The sequence below is a fragment of the Phoxinus phoxinus genome (assembly GCF_949152265.1).
Source record: "Phoxinus phoxinus genome assembly, chromosome: 16".
Taxonomy (NCBI): Eukaryota; Metazoa; Chordata; class Actinopteri; order Cypriniformes; family Leuciscidae; genus Phoxinus; species Phoxinus phoxinus.
In genome coordinates this window covers 30996675-31019654 of record NC_136891.1, presented here as the reverse complement: position 1 = coordinate 31019654, position 22980 = coordinate 30996675, and the positions used below count along the sequence as shown (strand labels likewise).

Here is a 22980-nt window from a genome sequence, read left to right as displayed (position 1 = left end):
ACCCTAAACATTCCAGAAATATATAAAAAGCGTAGACATCCATGACAAAAACATGAAAAGCTCAATTTTTACACAAAGTAAGACTTCTGTCCCGTTTAAAAGCCATCAGCATTACCAAAATAAAATAGGCAAACAGCTAATGTTGCTACTGTATGTCCGGCCAGAGCGCAACTGTTTTTAAAAAATGTTAACCTATGAATGATTAGTTGTCTCTTTGCATTAAGCTAAGATAGGAGAAAGTATTTTGTTATCAAAAAGGCCACTGGTCACATTGAGGACCTTATGAGATAGCAGTTGGACATAGCATCTTTGCTAAGTGGTGATTAAATATCCTTGGCAGTCCATCAAACAGCAAGCAATAAAAGTAAGTACAGCTAGTTAGATTACAGTCCCATGTAGGTCACTAGACTAAAATTCATTCAGGATCATTACAGGAGATTCATTTATTTCACACGGAGATTCGAGGTCATTAACCTCACGTCGGCAGGATTTACAAAGCCAGCGCTCGGAACTGAAACCCTCTGTGGAGCAGGAATGCAAACGAGCTTCTCATTTCATGCTGAGCTCTATAAACACCTCTGCAGAAGAGACTCCAACCTCATTACATATTAAAATCTATTCTGGCTAGTGTCAATGGCCAGCACCCAGCCCGCAATGCAGTGACGGGAGAGCAATACTAATGATCATGCTAATGTTGACATGCTGATTTGACAGGATGGCTACGCCCAGTAATGAAAATGTGCTAACCCTTCTTGTTAGCATTCTCGTAGAACCGTTATCAGCGGGGCTAAATTGAGGTAACTGATATTCTCTGTGAACACGGGGAGAATGATAATGGAAAAGTCAGGTATCGTCTGCCCTCGGTAACAGTCTTCTCAAAATACTAATGATGCATTAAGATATATGATATGAAATCTTGGACAGTGATAAGAGGGTAAAACTTAATTTGTGAGGTTGAGGTAAATTACCTTTTAGCTAAACAGCCATACTGTAACACCCAGGCCTTAAAATGCTTTTTCTTCAATGTACTCATAGATGTGAAAATGAACACAGTGAGCCATACTTCCTGCTTTGGTGCTCTTCTCCATACGGTACTGGGAAATATGTAGGGTGAAGAGCATGTGAGAATTCCAGCGGTCCTCTTGCTTGCAGTCAGATCTGCTGGTGCTGCGTGCTGCCAGTGCTGCATCCAAGAAGAAAGCCGCCTTCTCTGCAGAGTACGCCCGTAACTCGCTCTGGTTCTGCAGCTGGACATATTTTAAAGTGAGAGTGAGACAGAGATAAAGACAGACAGAAACAACTTGTGAGTAAATTAAATGACTTGAATTTACTGTGCATTACCGTTCAAATGTTTGGGGTCAGTACGTAATTTTTTGTTGTTGAAAAAGTAGAATTTTAAGCAAGTATTTACTATATTGATCAAAACAGACATTAAAAGGACCTTATAATGTTAAATATGTGCTGCTATTTTGAATGTATTCATCAAAGATTCCTGACCCACAAAAATATTAACCAGCACAACTTTTTTTCAACATTGATAAAAATAAGAAATATTTCATGATCATCAAATCAGCAAATTGGAAAAAAAGAATGATGAAAATTCAGCTTTGCTATCAGGATTATATTTAGTTTTAATTTGTATTAAAATAGAAAACAGTTATGTTGTAATAATTATATATAAACAGTTAAACTATAATGATATTTACAATATTATTGTTTTTACTGGTTTTTTTTAAACAAACAACAGCCACGGTGAGAAAAACTGATTTTTAAAATTATTTTTATTATCAACCCCAATCATGTTTATAAAAAAGACATAATGTGGCAATTAAAATCGTTACATTTACACTTTTTTTTTTTAACGAAATCAACTATGCATTCCCAGGGAATCAAACCCATGACCTTGGCATTGCTAGCACAATGCTTTATTATTTGAGCTACAGGAACATTATGCAGACCTACGCGTGCTAAAAACAAGCTCTAATGCACCTGGGATCCACAGACTGGGTCCTCTTTCAGGGAAATTCCTGCTCCCTGACTGTCCTGGGAAGTCCCTTTGGAAAAGTCAGCCAACAGGTCTCTCAGCACCTCCTCCCTACCACAGATTTCCACAGCGGACACACGGATGGAGAATCGTGTGTTGGACTTCTCTTTTCTTTCCTCAATGAGCTTGAAGAGCCAAGATATAGCACAGGGTGCCACTCCTAAGCTCTGCGTAGAGCTGTCCCTGCCGATCATGGTGTAGCTTTTGCCTGTGAGGTAAACAGGTGAACTAGGGTGAGCTGGCATTGTTGATGTAATCAAATTCAAGATTTAGGCACTGAACGTAAATGTGATCAAGACTATACACTACATCATGTTTTGATTGTCTTTACATGGCTATTATTTAGCTAAAAAAGTAATAAAATAAGTGAGCAGCATTTGTCAACACTGTGACATTGTTACCTGATTAACTTAGCTTGACTTAACTACATAATGATATAAGAGCAGGTCTATAATACGATTTGTGTTAAAAGCAATGTGCATGTAAAATGCCCCTGAGCAAATAAAATTAACCCAACAGGATGTTAGTCATGACTCATGAGAGAATATATCACGCTAAAGCAGAGCAAACGAGTAGCCAAGCTAACTATGGGGGATTTAAGCAGCGCGGCGGGAGGCACACAGTTTCTCACAGTGAGGGGCACAGCAATGAAAGTTGAAGAGAGAGAAACTGAGCGCTTTTCAAACACAGAGTGTAAAACGGGGGCACTTTGTGTTCAACAAACTGCTATTACTGCTCAAACACATATACCCTCTCTGCGGTTTCCTCTTTGCTAGGCAATTTAAAGTGCAGCCAAAACATTTGTGTATTTCGCATCACTTTGCCTTTCGCCTTTTTTTTTGAGTAATGGCTACTCCATCTGAAAATGGATTCTGAACAATGCATTTTCTTTCAAAGCATGATGAGTTGTGACAGAGGGAGGTGGGTTATCATAACAATAAAGTTGATAATTGTAAAAAAAAAAAAAAAAAAAAAAAAAAAAAAAATTGGGTCTACTAGTTTTAAGTAGATGTTTACTAACCGAGGTTGGCTTGGCCAAAACAGAAGATGCAGCCATCTGCCCCGTTGACCACAGATTGGATAACCTCTGCCACTGTCCCTGAGCATACCTCTGCCTGATGATACAAACCCAAGTTTAAACATCACATCAAACCGTTTTTCAACCCAGACAGACAGAATGATAGATAGACCGACAAACAGAACGTTACCTAGAATGACAACAGAGAGAATGACTTACAGACACACATATCAATGGGCATTATGACAAACAGACAGACAGACAAAACGAGACAGATAGAATGACAGACAGACAGACAGAGAGACAGATAGACAGACAGACAGACAGACAGACAGAGAGACAGATAGACAGACAGACAGACAGACAGACAGACAGACAGACAGACAGACAGACAGACAGACAGACAAAACAATGGACAGAATGACAGACAAAACGAGACAGATAGACTGATAGAAAGACAGACAGAACGATAGATAGAATGACAGACAGACAGAATAGATATCATGACAGACAAAACGAGACAGAATAATAGAGCGACAGACAGAATGATAGAACTAAAGATGGATAGACTGATAGACAAAATGATAGAAAGATAGAATGACAGATGAGACAGACAGCCAGAACGATTCCCACATCTTGCTTGTCCTTGCAAACTTTCCAAACAGATGCAGAATACAGTAAGGACACAGATGAAGATTTTAAACCTTGGAATTGTGTGTGTGTATTTCGCAGCTTGAGGAAAGCTTTGACAGAGTTGTTGTAAGAACAACCTCTGATGTGTGCTCGCTCAAAGCCTCTTTTGTTCTGAACAATGTGGGGTAGTCATTGATCATCAGACCTGATGTTTCTAGGACAGGAAACCCAAAGACTCCAAACTCCCAGAGAGTTCAGGAGGAAGCAGAGAAAAGAGCTCTGTTATCTTTCCCTCTGAGATCACTTCAGGCGCTGTGGGCTCAGAATGATAACCCCAACTCTCCAACCCAAAGCTTTTATCTCCCTCACAAACCAAGCAAAGCGGAATCGCTCCCTTACGAATGGCTTTGATCTCAGCATGGATGTCCTGCCAGTTGGAAATCAAATCTATGTATATTTTTGCATAAAATGAAATTATAAGTACAGACAGGACCATTGATGAATTCTCTTTGGTATAACTTGCAAAATGCTCGCTTATATTACTCCGATTGTCAAAAATGTATGTATTTATACCCTTTACTGTACCTGTGAAGCATCTTGAGTGAAGACGGCATCAAAGGTAAACATCTTTGGGGCGGTGGCAGAGGTGGAGCGGGTGCAGGCGGGTGGCTCACAGAAGGTCAGCTGTTTCTTATGGCCATCTACCTTGAGAAAGGACATGGATTCTGAGGTGTCTCGTGATCCTTTGGCAGGGCATATCCGCACCATTACTTTCACCTGCAAAGCACACAATTACATTCAAATCATAGTTATATTATTGCATCATTTTATTTGTGACAATTAGCTTGAATTTGCGGCTATACGGCTATAATTGCAACATCCTACCCGCTAATTCTCGCAATTATTGAGTGGTTTGTTGCTAGAACTCTTGCCAAGGGCTCCCCTCATACTGGCAACTTGGAAAGCATGTAATCAGCAGAAGATGAATGCCGAGATTCCCAAAGCCCTTCTGTTCCCATAAGGGAACATCCTGCTGTAAAGTGTGGCTGGATTCACAAAACAGACCTGCCATGTTCTGATCAGACACTTCGAATCAAGATGTAACGGATCATCCAAGCATACATTTTAAGGAGCACAAATGTTTTTAACATTGATGATAATAAGAAATGTTTCTTACAGCACCAAATCAACATAGAAGGATTTCCATAGGATCATGTGACACTGAAAACTGGAGTAATGGCTGCTGGAAATTCAGCTTCGTCATCACAGGAATAAATTACAGTTTAAACTATAAAATAACTGGTATTTTAAATTGTAATCATATTTTACAATAGTACTGTTTTTACTGTGTTTTTAATACAATACTCTAACCGATTGAACAGAAGTGTACTTTAGAAGCATTTGGAAGTCAAAACCTGGAACATGGCACAAAGAACTTGGACAATGACAAACATTCACGAGTGTCCGTCAAAATCAAATCAAAATCAATGTGGTAAAGCTATGGTTATTGTTATGTTGGCCAGTGTACATTTCCATAGGGATACTGTTATGTACCAGTGTTATTTGCAGTCTAAGATAAATGCTTTTGGCTATTACTGTATAAGAAGTCATCTTCCTTATTAAATCAAAAAAATATATTTAGGGGCCATGTCTAATAAAGTAACATGAACTATCTATAATCACTATGAGACACATGATGGACTTAACACACTAAAGTTTCAGAAGGCAGGGTTACTGAAACTTGCATGCAACATCTATAATTTTTTTGGTCTTAAACACAACCAAGTGAACGATAGCAAAATGAAACAACACATTCTGCACGACTGAGGCAGAGCAGTTTATTATTACACATACTCAATGAAGAAATAATGCACTTGACTGTTAGTGTTTCACGGCTTATTTTATAGCCCTGCCACTAGGGACACTTTTAGAGACAGCAACAAACAGCCCCTGAAGTTTACAGTCCTCCACTGAGATAAAGTATTCAATTGGCAGACAATATGGATCTCTGTTTCCTGATCACACTACAGTATGTTCCATACTCATATGACACGTTTGGCATTAAAAAGAGTAAGCTTTCCCCTCCAAGAAATAGATAGAAGATCAGCGTCCTTTTAAAGTCACTTCCCTTCAAGATAAAACAACACTTTCACAACTACAAAATACTTTTACAACAATAAAACACTTTTTCAAGTTGTTAAGACGTGTTTGTCTAGAACCAAAATTTTCATTTAGCCAGCATGAGAATCCAGGTTCATTTCCAACATTAAAATAAAAACTAAATAAATCAAATACAATAAGTACAGTAATTGCAACTGAACCTGACAGCAAGTGATCGCCATGTGTTTAAAAGGAGCAGCTTTGACATTATGATAGAAATTCCTTTTGTGCTTAAATTACGAGGTTCAAGAAACGATTCAATTCAAAAACTTCTTCTTTTTTTTTTGGAAGTTGCAATAAAAATAGAAAAATGGAAAATCAAACAATTCCCTTGAGTGCAAAAGCACCAGTGATTTGTCATTCAGTCATTTCCACACAGATTAACTTCCATTAGCGCTGCCTTCCCACAATCACCTGTTCCACTCTACCTGCCATCCTCTAAGCACTTTGACATTTCCTTCCTCCAAAAATAAAGCAAATGAGAGTGTTCATAGCGATTTCCTTCAAAAGTGCCTCAAAATCAGCAGGCAACACACTTCAACTCAGCGGGGCTTATTAGCAATCACTTCACTGTCTTTTTCTTGATAAACCTCATTAAAAACTTGCAGCTGCCTGCCTTTGGTGTGACTTTAGAAAACTTTAAATTGCCTATTGAGCACATTTTCTAATGCTGTGTATGCACAATACAACACGATCAGGTGCACAATTAAGGGAAGGAAAATGATTTATTTACACTGCAATGGATTTGATGATGTAATAAACTCCTCTTGAGATTTTGAGGAACAAGTCAGGTGACCTCACTGTTTTTAATGAGCGAATCGCCTCCCTGCAGACATGACGCCATAATAAACCTGCACCACCTGCTGGTGTCTATGAGTCAGCGGTCTATTATAGCCGCTAATGCTAAGAACACACATTATCTTCTTACTTTCCCAAAGAGAAGTCGTCTTAAACCAGACTCTAATGGATCCCTTCTCTTTGAATTTATTTAGAGTGCATCACCTGTGCTGGAGGAGGGTCAAACATGGGTCAGCGCAATCTTCCTTGTCTTTTAGACCTCCAGGGGGTGTTAAGGAAAGGAATGAGTTTGTTACCCAAAATAGCAGCAACATGTTGAGATGCTTATGATGCTCTAGAGAGTCCCATGAGAGAATATATATGGAACTGTCAGTTGCATGGCAAGATACAGCAGCATATGTACAGATGTTTCAGAGAAGACAGACAAAAGACACGACCTCAGCTCATAATGGTTAGCAGGTTAATATTAAACAGATGCTCTTTATACAAAGTGACTCAAAGTACACTAATTGCAGTAACTGTTCCCCTGGAGCGACCGGAGATTAAGTGCTTTGCCTAATGGTGTGCTTTAGCATTACAGTGAATATAACTGTCCAGACACTGGGAATTATTTTGTGTTTTTTTTAGGCAAAACAAATGGTCAACTCAACCCTGTATTGTCTGTGAAACTACATGAGGGAGATATAGGAATTCACAATATATATCGGCACCATAACACTCATTGGCGTTTGCCTACATTAGAATTGTTTAACAATTAGGATTGGTTGATATTTAATACATTTAGATTACGTTTGCAGTCATTTAACGCTCACTTTAAAGTTACAGTACATTTTAGTGTAAAAACACTGTTAAATGTAATCTTAAGCAAATTTCAAAAATAAAATAAATTTTCATACTGTACATTAAATTTGTGGGTATATAAGTTGGGATGTCTAAAATTCACGTGAAGAATTTCAAACAATTTATTTGAGTTTTAAGTGTTTTATCTTTTATAAATTCAGACAAAATTGTACAGAAGTTTAATATCTGCCATTTATCGGTTGTCAGCCATTATAATTATCGGCTTAACGTATCAGACATAATTTGAATACTGTGCATCCCTAAGGAAGATTAGTTTTATTAGTTGAATCTACTTCACTGTAATGCTCACAAACAGACGAGTTTTGATACTAAACTTCAGCATTGATACTAAACAACCAGCATGGGGCAGCAGGGATGTCAGTTTACTAATTTTACCCCTGCTATCTTAAAACGGACTTATTTTCTATTGCCTTACAATCCCAAAAGACATTTGTTTTTCATATATTTATAGGGAATCATCAAACACAATGATCCAAGAATGAGAAATCCCGAAATGGCCACTGGACTATCATAAGCATTTCTATACTCAGACTGTCCAGCACTAATAAACAGCTCTATTCTGAGACAGAAATATGTCTTTTATCCAAATGCCCCCTGATGTCATTCTCTGACACTTCTGTTTTCATGCATTGCTTTTCCCACTCCCACGGCCTCTCAGTCACTCTCAGCGAGGAATGCTGTCTGGCATTCTGAAGGAGCTTCTTGGAATTCCAACAGCCTGGGAATCAAGACAACTGGGCCAACCCATGCTGTCACACACAGTCTGCTTTGATGGTAACCCGAGAACAAGCCAAATCGATAAACCCACTGAGAATTCTTGAGCAGAGGGCAGTCAGAGGTTCATACATGATGTCATTTTAATAAAGAAGAAGAAAAATATTCTACAATTATGAAGTATAAGCTTTCATGTTAACATGACTTCTTATTCACTTTGAGATCACAATAATTTTGACAAAATGTTTGGATCATTTTTTATCAATCAAAACTGGTATAGTTGAATGACTTTACTGTACCTTTCCCATCCCGGGGCTGTCCTTAGCCTTTGACCCTGCCCTGAGGAGACATGGGGGTACAGCAGGGGGCGAGAGCTGCAGGGCAGAGCTGAAGCCATCCGTGTAGAAGAACGGCTCTTCTGGGTCAGGCGGGGAAGGAGGAAGCGGCTGAGGCTTCTTCCGTTTGGAGAGGTTCAGCTTCTGGGCAGCCCTAGGAAACAGTGCAAACTAAAAGTTAGGTCAAGGAGTCATGTCCAGAAGGCTCTTTCTGCATTGCTATACAGCTCCATATCTGTCCTCCAACGATTTGAGATGAACACATTTTGAATGGATGAGTTCTTATGTCTATGACAAACCAGCAGCAAAGAACGGCACAGAAAACTACATTTACACACAAGTACTTAAAAGGCTGCATTTATCAAAAACACAGTCAAAACAATAATACTGTGAAATATTATTCCAATTTAAAATAATTGTTTTCTTTAATATATTTTGTAATGTCATTTATTATTGTGCTGGCAAAGCTGAATTGTCCACAGTCAGTGTCACACTAATAACTTATTATTATTATTATTATTATTATAAATTGTTGTAGGCTACTGCTTAGTTTTTTTTCAGTATTCTCAAATAACAGCATTTATTTGAAATAAAAATCTTTTGTAACAATGTAAACATATTACTGTTATTTTTTACTCAATGTAATTCACTGCCTTGCAGAATAACAGTATTGATTTCTTCAATAAATAAATAACTAATCTTACTGACCCCAAACTAAATAAGCAAATGTAAATAGAGAGTGGGATGCAGAAAAACTTGATAGGAAGAAAAGACTAAAGCGTTCCTAAGCTACATGCGTATGGGCATAAGATTGCGGACAACAGGTAGTTAAAATTTGAAGAAGAAAAAAACTCATAGTTAATGGTTCATAAAGACATAATGTCTTTGTTATTTCTAAAAATGCTACAGTAAATGTTTTATTTTAGGGTTATGGTTAGGATAAAGTAATTATAATTAGCTACATGGCCAAAAGTATGTGGAGACTAGTTTGGCTTTCCAATTAAGTTAAATCTTAATGTTTTACCATGCAATGGCATTCTCCAGAACTGTGTGCTTCCAAAAGATTGTGGAGCGCCCTTCTCCGTATAGAAATGTTTTGAACACATTTGAGATGAATTGGAACAGTGAGTCAGACTCCATCACCCAACAAGTGCATCCATGTTCCAACATCTACTGTAGAAAGCCTTCCTAGAGGAGCAAAACCTTTTAGGAAGGACACGATATTGAAAATTAAGTGTTCAACAAGCATTGGTGTGGAGGTGTTAGGCTGTCCAAGTGTTTTTGGTCATACATGGTAATGGTAAAAAGATGCAGGCAACCTATAGCTGTGTGTTTTCCATCTCACATTCATGTCTTTATGCCTGCTAGCATGAGGCTGAAGGGCTTGAGTAGAAAAGATTGAGCTCATTAAATGCCTCACTCTTCCTCACATCCTTTCTCTCTCTCTCTCTCTCTCTCTCTTCCTCCAGCTCCTTCACCACTGCCTCTTCAGGGGTGAAAAATCACACAGAACACTGTGTAATTACAGTCTCCATGAAGGACACAAGAGGAGGCCCCCACAGGAAATGTGTATGTGCTATGCATTATAAGGTGTGAGTGGATGTGTGTGCAAACCATAGACTGTAAAAAAAGGTGCAAACACATAAATTACAGAAAGAAATTATCACCGAGCATCATCACCCATGTGTTTAAATAGGGAATAAAGCACTATTAAGTAAGCATTTTGGGGGTTTTGGAAAAAATGTAATGCTAATAAATACCTTGACAGCCGTAAAACTTTGCATATATTTTATATTTTAGACTTCTAGACTTCTAAAATTGCTATTTTACTGAATATTTAAAACACAGTATTTAGTCTGGATGTCCTGTAAAGAGCACATTCAGGGCTTTTCGGAGATATCATGTTTCAACATGACAACAACTTCAGCTTGGTCTTTAAAAATGACTGACATTCATTTAGTGATCAAATTTCGCACTCTTATGGAAATGTGATCATATTTTGTAATTATCCTTTAAAACTAACTAATTTTCAAATTGTTTGTCATAAGTCAACATCTCAGGAAAATGTTATGGGGTTTCTAATGTTTTCTCTTGTTTTCATACATGTCCACTGTAATGGACACCAGGACTTAAATCTTGTTCATAAGGCATTTTGAGCAACAAAACAGGTGAATAGGAAAATAAATTATATAAAAATATTCCTATGAAATATTAGATATTATTATGAAATTGTTGCCAAGTATTACTCATTTTTATTACACTTCTTCTTTCATCACATGTTGCCCCAAGCACAAATTAATATGCAAATTAGATACAGTGTAGCCTATAGATACATTGTATTGAATGGGACTACCTATTTACAGCCATTTTACATAATGCATAAAGTAAAATGGTATATCAATTTATTCAGTTATATCTTTCATAACAGTTGAGAATCATCTTTATACAAAGTTTGGTAAAAAAATAATAATAATACTGAAACCTGAAATTCGATTGGTGAATGAAAAAATTCTCATTGTTTTTGCCTATACATGCCATTTTATGTCTTCTTTTTTTTTTTTTTTTTTTTTTTTAAGTCCTGGTGTCCATGACTGTGGACATAGCATAACATATGAATAAAATATAATTTTTCAAAAAAGAAATTTTTCCCTCCATTTGTTTATTATGCTCTAAACAAAATTATTAATAATCAAGAAATGAACAAATGAAAATAGTTTATATAAAATAAAATAAAACATAATATTAATATAAAATAAAAAATATTCACCAAAGCAAATTTTTATTCTCACTTGGCACTTGTCGAGTGTTAATTTTGGACACTGGGTGTGCATGAGGCAGATAGACTGAGAGTGAAAAAGGAGAGCTTGTAATAGGGGGCATAAGAGGTTGGAAAAAAATACTTGAATGAGAGGAGGAGGGTTTTATTAATATTAAACCCATATGGAGACAAAGCCTCTTTTTTTGCCTCCTCCTCCACACACCTCACCTATTCACACACACACTCACACACACACATACAGCGCCTCCTCTAACATAAAGAGGAGACCCACGCCCACACGTAGGGCAGAGAGCCGCATTCACAGCGTCTGGCTGCACGACAAATGCTTTACAAGCTCCTTATGAAGCACAACACAGTCACACACACAAAAGATTGAGATATCAGGAAGCGAACAGAGGTGAGTAACCAGAGTGGGAGAAAAGTATCATGGTAGAGTGAGCTCCGATACGCTAGGCTGGGCTTTATCCAGATGCACCCACCTGTTAAATCTCCCTTTTCTGCCCAGCAGTGAGCAGTCTCCCTCTGGATTTGCTATCGCTGCCAGTTTTACTGCAGGTGAGGTTTTAGGGTTGCAACTGAGAGCAATGCACTGTGGTTACTAAAGCACTTTTACAACCTTAATGATGCATACTTAGGTCTTGAACAATGAAGCAACACATAAGAGGGAAATGTGCCTCCTGTCATTCCAAACCATGTGAATTTCTTTCTTATATAGAATTTTAAAAAATACGTTTTTACTCAGTTGTTTTGGCAATACAGTGAACATCACTGAGGTTTAGTGTTGTTTTGGTATAGATAAAAGCAACTAAAGCATTCTCAAATATTTGTTATTTTGTGTTTTGCAGAAGAAAGAAGGTCATACAGGTTTAAAAAGACAGAAACCCTGGGAATCAAACCCACATCCTTGGGCCAGTTAAACTGCACAACACATGTAACGGTAAACGAACAACTCAAAAGAGTCCATTATACTTACAGTTCTCTCCAATCCATTATCTCAGTTCAGAGGTCATACCAGCACAGCAGTGAGAAAAGCAGCTTTTTAACTTGTTCATTCCAGATCCTGGTAAGAGCACTCCACGGCTCCCGGCACATGTGAGAGCAAGGCGGGGCGGGTGCGGAAGGCGCGCTGGAGACGGGGGGCTAGAGGTGTCTGCTGGAGGACGGGGCAATGTGATTACTGTCACTGTCATCAGGGGTCCATTTCATGCAAATTCCCAGACGAGGAAGTGGGTACAGGTGCGGCGAGATGAGAGTGGCAAGTAGCAGATGTCAGAAACGTTCATGATGACCCCCAAAACTTTTCTGCGGAACGGACGGGTAGGTAGCGCTCCTGCAGTGAAGCATTTTCCACCACACGCTAATTCCACAGAGCGCGTCACCAATGGTTGACTTCTCAAAGTTTAGCTCTTCCGTTCACCTGTCGGAAACTGATGTGTTCGTAACCCAAAACCGATCAACTTTTCATCTGTCTTTTCCACTTCCCTCCAAGGTAGCCCTCACTTCACATCTGCATCGAGGCTGGGCGGGGGCACATCGTCCCTCTCTGCTGCGCTCCTTTCCTCCACTCTTTTGCATTCCTCTCTGCCACTAGCCCATTGACAGAACTCCCAGGGAGGACAGTGGAAAAGGCAAATCCCCTGGGATGAGGGGAAAAAAGAGTCGATTCCTGCTTCTGCTGTTGCTGGGAAACCCTGGCAGAAGTCCAACGGTCCTCTCCGTCTACTCTCCGCGTCTCTCCCTCAATCTGGTGAGTCGCTCTCACCTTCTCCCTCTCGCTTTGCTGCACTCGCTCTCTCCCTCTCCTCTCCTCAGCCCAGCCCCCTTTCCATTCCCCTCCCAGACACAGTGTCAGTACACAGCTGCTGTGCAAAGCGCCACTGATAGGCAGCATGCTCCACACACACTTGTCTGCGCACGCACACACACACATACACATTCTCTCTTTCAATCACACGAACACTCTTCGCTGACGTGCAAACCATGCACTTTCACACACACTGGCATGAATACTTCATGAGTGCCGAGGAGCCCCCTTTCCTCATTCTGCTGGACTTCAAAGAGACTGAGTTAGTGTGTGTGAAACAGAAGCAAGGAAACGGTATAATAAGCGTCTTCCTGCTCTTACACGTGTCAGTCCGTTTCCTATTATTTACATAACAAAAAGAGACCAAAGAGCTTAGATGAAACCTATTACAGATGATACAGAAAATCTGTAATCTAATCTGTACTTCTAAATCCATTTTTGCCATTCAGTGAAAGTCAATGGGGTCCGAAACAACTTGACTAAACTAAACAAAACTAAACAAAATAGAGACATTGTCAAAATATCTACTTTTGTGTCCCACCGAAGAAATAAAATCATATAGATTTGGAATTAAATGAGGGTGACTGAATTGTTATTTTTGGGTGAACTGTTCTTTTTAGGAAGGTGATTAGCAGAATACAAATAAGGGCTGGTTAGATGGATGGATGGCAGCACTGATGGATAAATCAATGGCGCAGGATAAAACAAACAGGTGTGCTGCGAGATGTTAATGAGGACATTAGCCCGCAAGCAAAGCTACAGACCTCCACTGGTTCACTAATAGTCAGAAAACAATACTGTTAACTATTAACTATGCAGGCCCAGCCTTTAGGTGCTTGGGGAAAATAAGAGTGCCAATTAACATGTAATATTTATGTGTGTGTGTGTGTTCGGGATGATGAATTGGTGAATGAGGTGGACTGAAAGAAGAGAGATGTTCTGTTCCAGCAGAGAGTATGACATATGGCCTTGCAGGACTTGGTCTGATAGCTTTGTCCAATAGTAGATTCACCTGCTCGGAGTCGCCATTCCCTCAACAATATGTAATATGGCCATTGGTCAAGCTGACAATGCAATAATAACTCTGTGTTTGTAGGTGGGCCAGAGTTTGTTTTTTGAGTGCTTAATATTTTTTTTGTGGAAACTGTGAAAGTCAAAAGAACAGCATTTTTTTTTAAACAGAAATCTTTTGTACTATTATACATCTTTACTGCCACTTTTGATCACTTCTGCTGAATAAAAGTATTCATTTCTTTCTCAACTGATCCCTAACTTTTGAACAATAGAGTACATGCATTAAAATAGTAAAAAAAGGTCAATTTTGAGTGTCTTCTTGCCCACTGGAGTCTCGTCGATTTACGTCAAACAAAAGCCAACTTTGCAACCTGGTCAATAGCTGAGACAGCCTTTAGGTTACTTAAGGACAATTTGTCACCAACCTCTATAATCCCCTTACAGCCTGTCTTGAAGCTCATTATGTGACTAGACATATAACACATCTTCATTTCCCACACTTCATTCCTCTCCTTTATTCTATTCACTTTAGTCTCCTTGGATCAGTCAACTGACCAAGAAAATCCTAAGCAAACCATGGCAGCAGATTAATCTAAAACTCTGACCACTGAAAAATCAGAGGTGTAAAGCAGTCAGAGGTTTCTGTAAAGCAGTCAGAGGTTTCTGTAAAGCAGTCAGAGACTTCTGTAAAGCAGTCAGAGGCTTCTGTAAAGCAGTCAGAGGTTTCTGCCACTGAACAAGAATAGGCAAGAAGCCTTGTTGACCCTTAGTCTGAGTGGGAAAATCAAGCTTTTTGCTATGAGTTATATTTCAAACATCAAATTCTGTCATGAAACTCTAGATGGCACAGGCTGATGGGTCCTTAACGCAACCTGATGATATTTACATTGTTAACTATATGGCACAAACTGATTGATTCCCGTTGCATCTGCAGCCAATGAGCTTGCTGCTCAACATTTAAATATCTGGTTAGCGTTCACCATAGCAGTTTACAGCGTGCTTTCAAAGTTCCTCTGAGACCCTCCACCTTCCCCAGCTCCACCTTCCCCAGCTCCACCTGTATATATCTGCTATGGGTCATTTTATATATGCTATTTGTGCAAGCAGTGTGTGTTACATGCTCACCGCAGCACAATGGACTATGTATTGGCAGTAGCACGTCCCTGTATTTACTCTGCAGCAGCAATAATATACAATAACACCAATAATAAACAGCAGCAGCGTAGCAGATCTATTTTGCCAAAACCAAAAACATTAACATTGTCATATCCATTACTATGCAAAAAACATATTTTGAGTTGTCATTATAGATGTATGTATAACAAATTCCCACACCGAATCAATGAAAGGCAAGTTGACGTTGAAAAGAAGTTTCAAATGACTGAGAATTTGGGCAGTTGTCACTATATGGACTGAAAAGCTGCTGTTAAACTGAAGAATACTGCTGAAGACCTCCAGCAAAAATGACCCGAGCTCTACAAATTAAAACAGAACAAATTAAATATAGTCACAGACAAGTTATCTTCGTCTTAGTTTGTTCATGTTAATTCAAAATGCATTCACAAATGTTAACATATAACTTGTGATTTTGAATGCATTAGTAAATGTTGATAAATTAATTTGAAAAGAGATCAATAAATGCTGTTCATTATTAGTTCATGTTAACCAATGTTAATGTGACTTTTCTACATTACATTCTACAAAAAAAAGATCAACTTAAAGTACTTTTTTGAATAAAATTAAAAATAAACTGAAAAACCAACATGGTATCTGTAACTCTGTAAAACATGTTGGTGGCATTGGAATTTAACATACGACTTCACGGTGTTTGGTATTTCCTCACAATGCATTTGTTTCCTTTAAATCTCAGTGAATATACTCAATCTCTTAAATTATGAAAACAAAAGTCCTCCTCAGTCATGACATGCAGGTTCTTTTTCATTTCAACTATATTCCCTTGGTTGGAATCAGCATGAAGCCACTGATTCATATATGAAACACCATTGAGAGCTTTCAATGCCTATGGCTAGAAAAAGATCAGCTTAAAGGGCACTGGGGCTCAATAATTGCTGTGAAATCTAAATGGTGTACCCAAAACACCACGACATCACTCAACACATTTTACTTCTTCCCGGCACCTGTGTTACCTGCTGAGCCACCATGTTCTCACTCATTCAGCTCTTTGTCTTAATGTTGTATGGCAGCTGCTTTGAGCTCTTGTCATTATCGACTTCTGCTTCATGAATTGTGCGCTGCGACCTTGTCCTGAGGTACACGAAAACCTTTGTCATGTAGTGCCAGGGGGCATTACCTCCACAAATTATGGGGCAGCTCTTTAACACAATGCTCGCACATCTGGGTTTGTTGGTGACTATTAGCACATACTTATTTTGATTCAGCCTAGCAGAATATATTCTGATTCTGTTTGCTGGCAGAGGATGAATACAACAAAGATAAAGTTGAAGCCACTAGAAACCGATTCCAATCAAACATTTACATTTAATATTGTGGCTAACAACAGGTTGAGCTGTTGGAGACATCAGGAGCTACTGGGGCTCAGCTGCTTCAAGGACATGGCAGCTCTACTGATCGAAACCCTGAATCCCCCGTTTCCCCCTCAGACATAATATGGAGAAGGGGGAGTTCAGTCTGTGGGGTGGAGGCACAACCCCCTTTCATTTTCAAAGGAATACTGCCCGACTGGAAAACATCAAATAGTCCAGCTCAGAGACTCGAGGATCGGCACTGTCAATATCTGCCTGCCATGTGTCCTTTATTGTTTTTCCTCCCGTCTTTTTCTACCCTTTTGAATGACAATGAATAGCTACAGTATGCATGAAAAAAAAAAAACTCTTGAAAGGAGGTTAAAATGCAAAAGAAGAGGTGGTTAAAAATGAAAAGCAGGTAATCTCTAGTGATCTTATTAGCATTCATCTATGATGGCAGGGGGTGTGAAATGAGAGAGGCAGGATTAAGGGGATGCCTCAAAATCATTAGAGGGCATACAAAGTGGGGAGACAGGTAAAGAGTTACAGAGATATAATAGGCTCAATTTAAAAATAATTTTGAGATTTGAAATATAAAACAGAGAGATGAACAATCAGACTGTTGTTTATTTTAAAGGGACTAACGAAAGAAAATTATCAATTTTAATGAAAGTTACATTTTGGACCCCATTGAATTACATTGTGTGAACAAAAATATTCTTTAAATATCTTCTTTTATATATTTTTTTTATAATTTTCTCTCTTTTTTTGTGAACCATAACAACAAATTGTGTCTTCAGACTAAAGCACTGCAATTTTTAGGCAACAAAAATATAAGTACTTAATACTTAATATAGTTATTTAAGATCTAATTATATTTCTTCAGAATGTGTTTTCCTTTATGCACAGACTGTGAAACTGTTTTCCGTGCAAATAAATAAAATCAGAATCGATTCACCAAGTTATTTCAACATGGGCGCCCCCATACAGATTGCTAAAGTCAACAGATTTAACTAATAGACCTACCAATCTCTGTAAAAATAAATTAATAATAATAATACTGCCATCTTTCTAAAATAATTTTTAACCCCCTAAAATATGCCTCCATATCTCAGGTGAAAATTGTCATTTTTGACCCCCTTGACAAAATACTGAATTACTCAATAGATGTACATTCATTACATGTAATATTTTGTCTTTCATCACTATTTATGTTTGTCTTTCTTCAGAAAAAAATATTAACAAAATAAAAAATTTGAGAGGGGAAGTTCCCGAAATGTGGTTGATGGAATGACCCTACGGTGTCCCACTCCATCAAAAACAAAACATATTTTATTAAGTTATTGATATGATTGGAGTCTTCATCTCCTATGAGAGGTCCATGATTTTACTTTTTTTTTTCAAAAGTACTGTTGATTTTTGTCAAAATGTTTTTATGAGGAAAAGTTAAAGGGAGTGTACCTTTAAATAAAACGAAACTACTTAGTGTCTGTCTGTCTGTCTGTCTGTCTGTCTGTCTGTCTGTCTGTCTCTCTCTCCTGTTTCCTGAGTGTCACTGTTCCACACACTTGCAGACTGATGTTTAATTACCACATGCCTTGCCTATACATACAAATACACTCACACACATCTGTGCGAGTACAGCGCTGACAGGCAGCGTTAGTGCTCAAAGCACCTGAGAATATTCTCTCTGTAAATAGCATTTTAAACAGACTTCATGTCATGAGCTACTTACTGTGCTGAAACGAGGGATGAGGAAGGAGTGAGGGAGCCAGACAAAACACGGCTAGAGGAACAAGGATGACAGGGAGTGATTGTAGAGAGAATTGAGCGAATGAGAAACAAAAATAGAGTGATGGGGGAAAAGAGAGAGAGAGAATGCAAGGTCTTTCTCATCAGACTTTTACAATTACTTATTCTGCTCCATCTCTCTGCAAACAAACTGGGTCATGGGCTGAAACTTTGGCACAGAATAATCAACACAGTCAGCCAGACCAGGGACACGGCTGTATGCCAAACAACAAAACACACACAACCTGAGGAACAAAAGCCACCACATGACCTGCACACTGATACTCTATACAAAACGTCCTCGTCAGTAACATTATGAGAGACAAGAATGAGGTGTCTATGTGAGTTCATAAAAGTAATTGCATACTAGTGATGCCAAATCTCTCAGCAAACAGTCCTAGCAGAGTTTCTGTTCTGGTAGGTGGACAGCTTTGAAAAACTGTTATATGCTAATAATAAAATACAGCTAACCACATAATCAAGCACCATTAGGGTAGTAAATAAAATAGGCTTAACCTTTAAAATGAGGGAGAACACTTTAATGTCAAAGGCCACAATGTTAGTGTACATTATTTTACTGCTAATTCATCTGTCACTTGGAAGAAGCTAGCCAAATTAGTCAAAACTACACATGAAAATTTTAAATGTGATATTTGTGATATTTTTTTTGTTGGAAAGTTCATATAAAAGTAATGTAAATAAACATTAATGTTTGATTTTAATATAAATAAAAACAGCTTAGTCCACATAATGGTCCAATAAATAACACAATCAATATACAGTAAAACAAAAATACATGCAACTTGATGCAGACATGTTAGTCTTGTGTGATAGACTGTTCATTTAAATCCCAACCGACTATACACATATTGCAACTTTTTTTTTTAGCAAAATGGCAGCTGACTAACCAGCAATCACTGTGCATTTTTGTACACCATGTGTACTTCCTTTTATTGAGGAAAAAAGTTGAACTTAGACAACTGATGAAAACATATTCGTTAACACTTTATTTTGATGGTGCCTTTTGAACATTCTGTTGACTATAAGTAACTTTGCAACATGTTAACTAACTGTCATTAGAGTATTAGTAGACTGCCTTCTAAATAACTGCTAACTCTTTATTGTGATGCTCCCCCAACACACATTCTACTGACTAGTAACTTTGCAACTAAATGTCAACTTAGTCTAACACTAACCCTACCAGTCTCTACTAACTCTACTAACCAATACTCTACTAACAATCTAATGAGAGTCAGTAAACATGTAGGTGCAACTTTACTTCCCATTCAGTTAGTCACTTTCAACGTTACGTCGATACTGACGTATTGGGGTCTCGGCTGGGAGCGTCTCTGTTCCCTTCTTCTTTTTAAAGGTTCTTGAAAGTTCACTTGGCTCAAAAAACAGATGATAAGCATAATACAAATTGATAAACAAAACAGAAAGAATGAGAAGTGTGGAGACTAGTAGTAAACAATGTCAGTTCATACTACAGACGCTTTGTATTTATACTGCTATGCTGCAGTAAGTCTTGTTACACTGGATTTTGTGTTGAAGCTCCAATGCACCATCAAAAATGTACAAATAAGCTTTTGTTTTTAGGAAGTTTTGCTGGCTATAACTTTTCCTAAACACGATAAGCCGACACATTAGTGCATATAGTATCACACAGAGAGAGGTTATTGTCACACCTAAAAGCTTTTGTTAAAAGCAGGTTACAGGACTTGTTAAAAGCAGAAATGCGTGTTCAGCCACATCAACATGATGCATTCCCAACCCCTGCATTCATTACCAGCACTTTCCTTCAATGCAAACAGGTGTCGTCTCTGTTGTTCCCTGACGATTACGCATTTCAGCACAGCAGTCTGCAGGACAATAATGCGAAGCATGACTTCAGCAGATAATACACACTCAGCGTGCCGATGAAAGCCCATGAAAAAAGCACATGAGAGAGGCCCTCAGTCACAAAGCAACATCAAAGCCGGGGAGAGACGGTCCCCATCTACGCCATGGAGAAGCCACTCTGCTTTTATCTGTAAATCTTTAAAGGCGAGATTACAGCTGGCCTTCAGTCGTAAAAACCCACTTGTTCCTGGTACTTGCTTTTTGCAAACCTCTGCACAATTCAGCATCATGCATGATGTGAAGTATATCACACACAATAAATGACACATATATGTTTGCTATAAAACATAGCACTGATCTGCTTTATCCAGTCGTGATTCTTTAAGGTCACAGGGCTGCTGATTGCAAGAGATAAGTGTAAAAATACCTCCATCACAAAAGCTGAGTGTTTACCTCTTCACTTAAGGTTATGCTGCGCTATATCAGAAAATAAAAAACAACTTTATACCTGAAACCTCCAAGGCAAATGAGTGAGAGTGTGTCTATATATGTTCTTACACCTCCTAGCGTGTTTACTAGACTGAGACTTTTAAAAAGATGAGAGGAAGGGATTCTGTCACAACAGTCCTCCTTGATCTGTATCTGTAAGGGAAACAACTGGGGTTAAAGGTCACTGAAGCTGCAGTATGCCTCTCCAGTGGGCTCTCTTGCTGCATTGAAAACCTTGATCCGCACAGATACAAGGCTTGGATGGCCCAATAGGAGCGCATTAGAAATATATGCTCTATATGGGTCATTCTCAAAAATGTTGCCTTTCCGACTAAATGAATAACTTTTAAATGAATACATTTTAAAAAATGGTGGGAAAAGAAAATTTTTTCTTACTCTGAAATGTGATCTTCAAAGAATTCTTCCCTAACTTTTTGTATTTTTAAAGTTTAACATTGATATCAATGAAATTAAATCAATGCATCACATTGATGGACAAACATTATTTAGATGGATGGATGGATGTCTGGATGGATGTCTGGATGGATGGATGGATGGATGGATGGATGGATGGATGGATGGATGGATGTCTGGATGGATGTCTGGATGGATGTCTGGATGGATGGATGGATGGATGGATGGATGGATGGATGGATGGATGGATGGATGGATGGATGGATGGATGGATGGATGGATCTAGGTTAGTTTAGAGAAATGTTTGTCATCTTATTTTGAGAATGACCCATTTAAAGGAGTATAGTCATGCAAACTTACTGGTTGATGGGTGCTGATCCCATCACATCATTCCTCCCCAAAATGACAACTGAGAATTTGTTTTTCCCCAAGCAGGCATTTCCATGTCATTTTTAACTTCATTTCTTAATATCCATGACACAACTGCCACATTTACAGTTTATATATATATTTATTTTTTTATTATTATTATTTATTTTTTTCATATCATCTATGATCCCATTCTGTTGTAGGCCTAAGTACAAACAATCGGTAAGCTAATAATTCAAAAACGGAACTATATAAATATTCTGCTTCAGTTTTACCAAAACATGCCTTTAATAAAGAAAAAAGCAACAGGGGTTCCTAAATTATATGTTTCTGATCACCTCTCTACCTCCTTTCTCGTAATTATTTCGCCTTTTCTGCCTCTCTTTCATTCACAATTGTGCAACCATGGCAACTTGCTTTTAAAGATGCTGTGCAAGGTGTGAGCTCCAGGTGGAAGTCAAGGCCAGGGAGAGGACACGACTTCTACGCCTGACATTTGAGCTGCTCTGACTCGTATAATTGAGCAAAGCATGAAAAACATTTTGCCATGAATATGCATATTTTGCCACAGGCAGTCTAAGCAATATTCAAAATGTCTATTTGTCAGTCGTTCCTCATTTACATAATGACACGTTCTTTCTTTCACAGGATTTTGGACTGACTGAGTGCACTCACAAATCACTGCCAAAACCTTATTTATCAGCCACTGTGTGCACTGGGCATAAAAAAGACAGACGTGCTTTTGCTGACAGTGCATACTAATTCACTAGATTCGGGTCAACTCAAATGGAAAAAGATTATCAGTAATACCTAATGATGTGCACAGAAGCACAGGTCATACAGTGATCAGTGTCTAAAATCAATGGCATGACTAACTTAATGGCCCCGGCAAACCCCCTGGGGTGATGTCTGTCAGTCATTTACAGAAGGTGGTGAGCTAGGGATGAGGCGCTCCGCTGTCAATAGGCTAATTGTATGCAGTGTCACATAGCTATTAGTGTCTCACACCTCTAAGCATCTCATTCTATTCCCAGACATTCGGCCATGAACACAAATTCCTGTTTGTGTTTATCAGGTGAACCGCTGTCGCTTGTTCCTTTGTCTTTTTTGTTGACCAAAATAATGATGACAAATAGAGACAGAATTCTGTATATCTATATCCTTATTCATGCTCCCCAGTGCACCTAAGAACCTGCCTCTGTGTTTTGTCAATACATTGATGTACATTTAGTGGGGACTGAGAGCAAATTTAATTTAAACCTACTAATAAACAGAACGTTTTCGAATTTTGACACAAAAATGTAAGATTCTGCACTATTTCTACAGCACTAATCCAATAACCAAACTTGACTATGAGAAGTTATTTGTTCATACGGTCAGATGTTCTTGCTTCCATTGAAGTACAAGATGCTCTTTGTATCATTTAAAG

The 22980-nt window shown here is 38.4% G+C and overlaps 1 protein-coding gene across 4 annotated transcripts in view; it reads right to left on the bottom strand.

Annotated features, from left to right (window-relative positions):
- Positions 1–22980, bottom strand: part of kif26aa (kinesin family member 26Aa) — a 71868-nt gene that overhangs the window by 11653 nt on the left and 37235 nt on the right. For 2 of the 4 annotated variants that reach the window (XM_079639170.1, XM_079639171.1), the window contains exons 5-9: positions 8528–8717; positions 4281–4472; positions 3066–3159; positions 1990–2252; positions 1064–1247 (exon numbers count right to left, since the gene is read on the bottom strand). In XM_079639170.1, coding sequence (XP_079495296.1) covers positions 1064–1247; positions 1990–2252; positions 3066–3159; positions 4281–4472; positions 8528–8717 — 923 coding nt within the window. Of the gene's footprint in view, positions 1–1063; positions 1248–1989; positions 2253–3065; positions 3160–4280; positions 4473–4580; positions 4790–8527; positions 8718–12315; positions 12411–22980 lie in introns of those variants that run through there. The other 2 variants (XM_079639172.1, XM_079639173.1) reach the window with 2 other exon arrangements.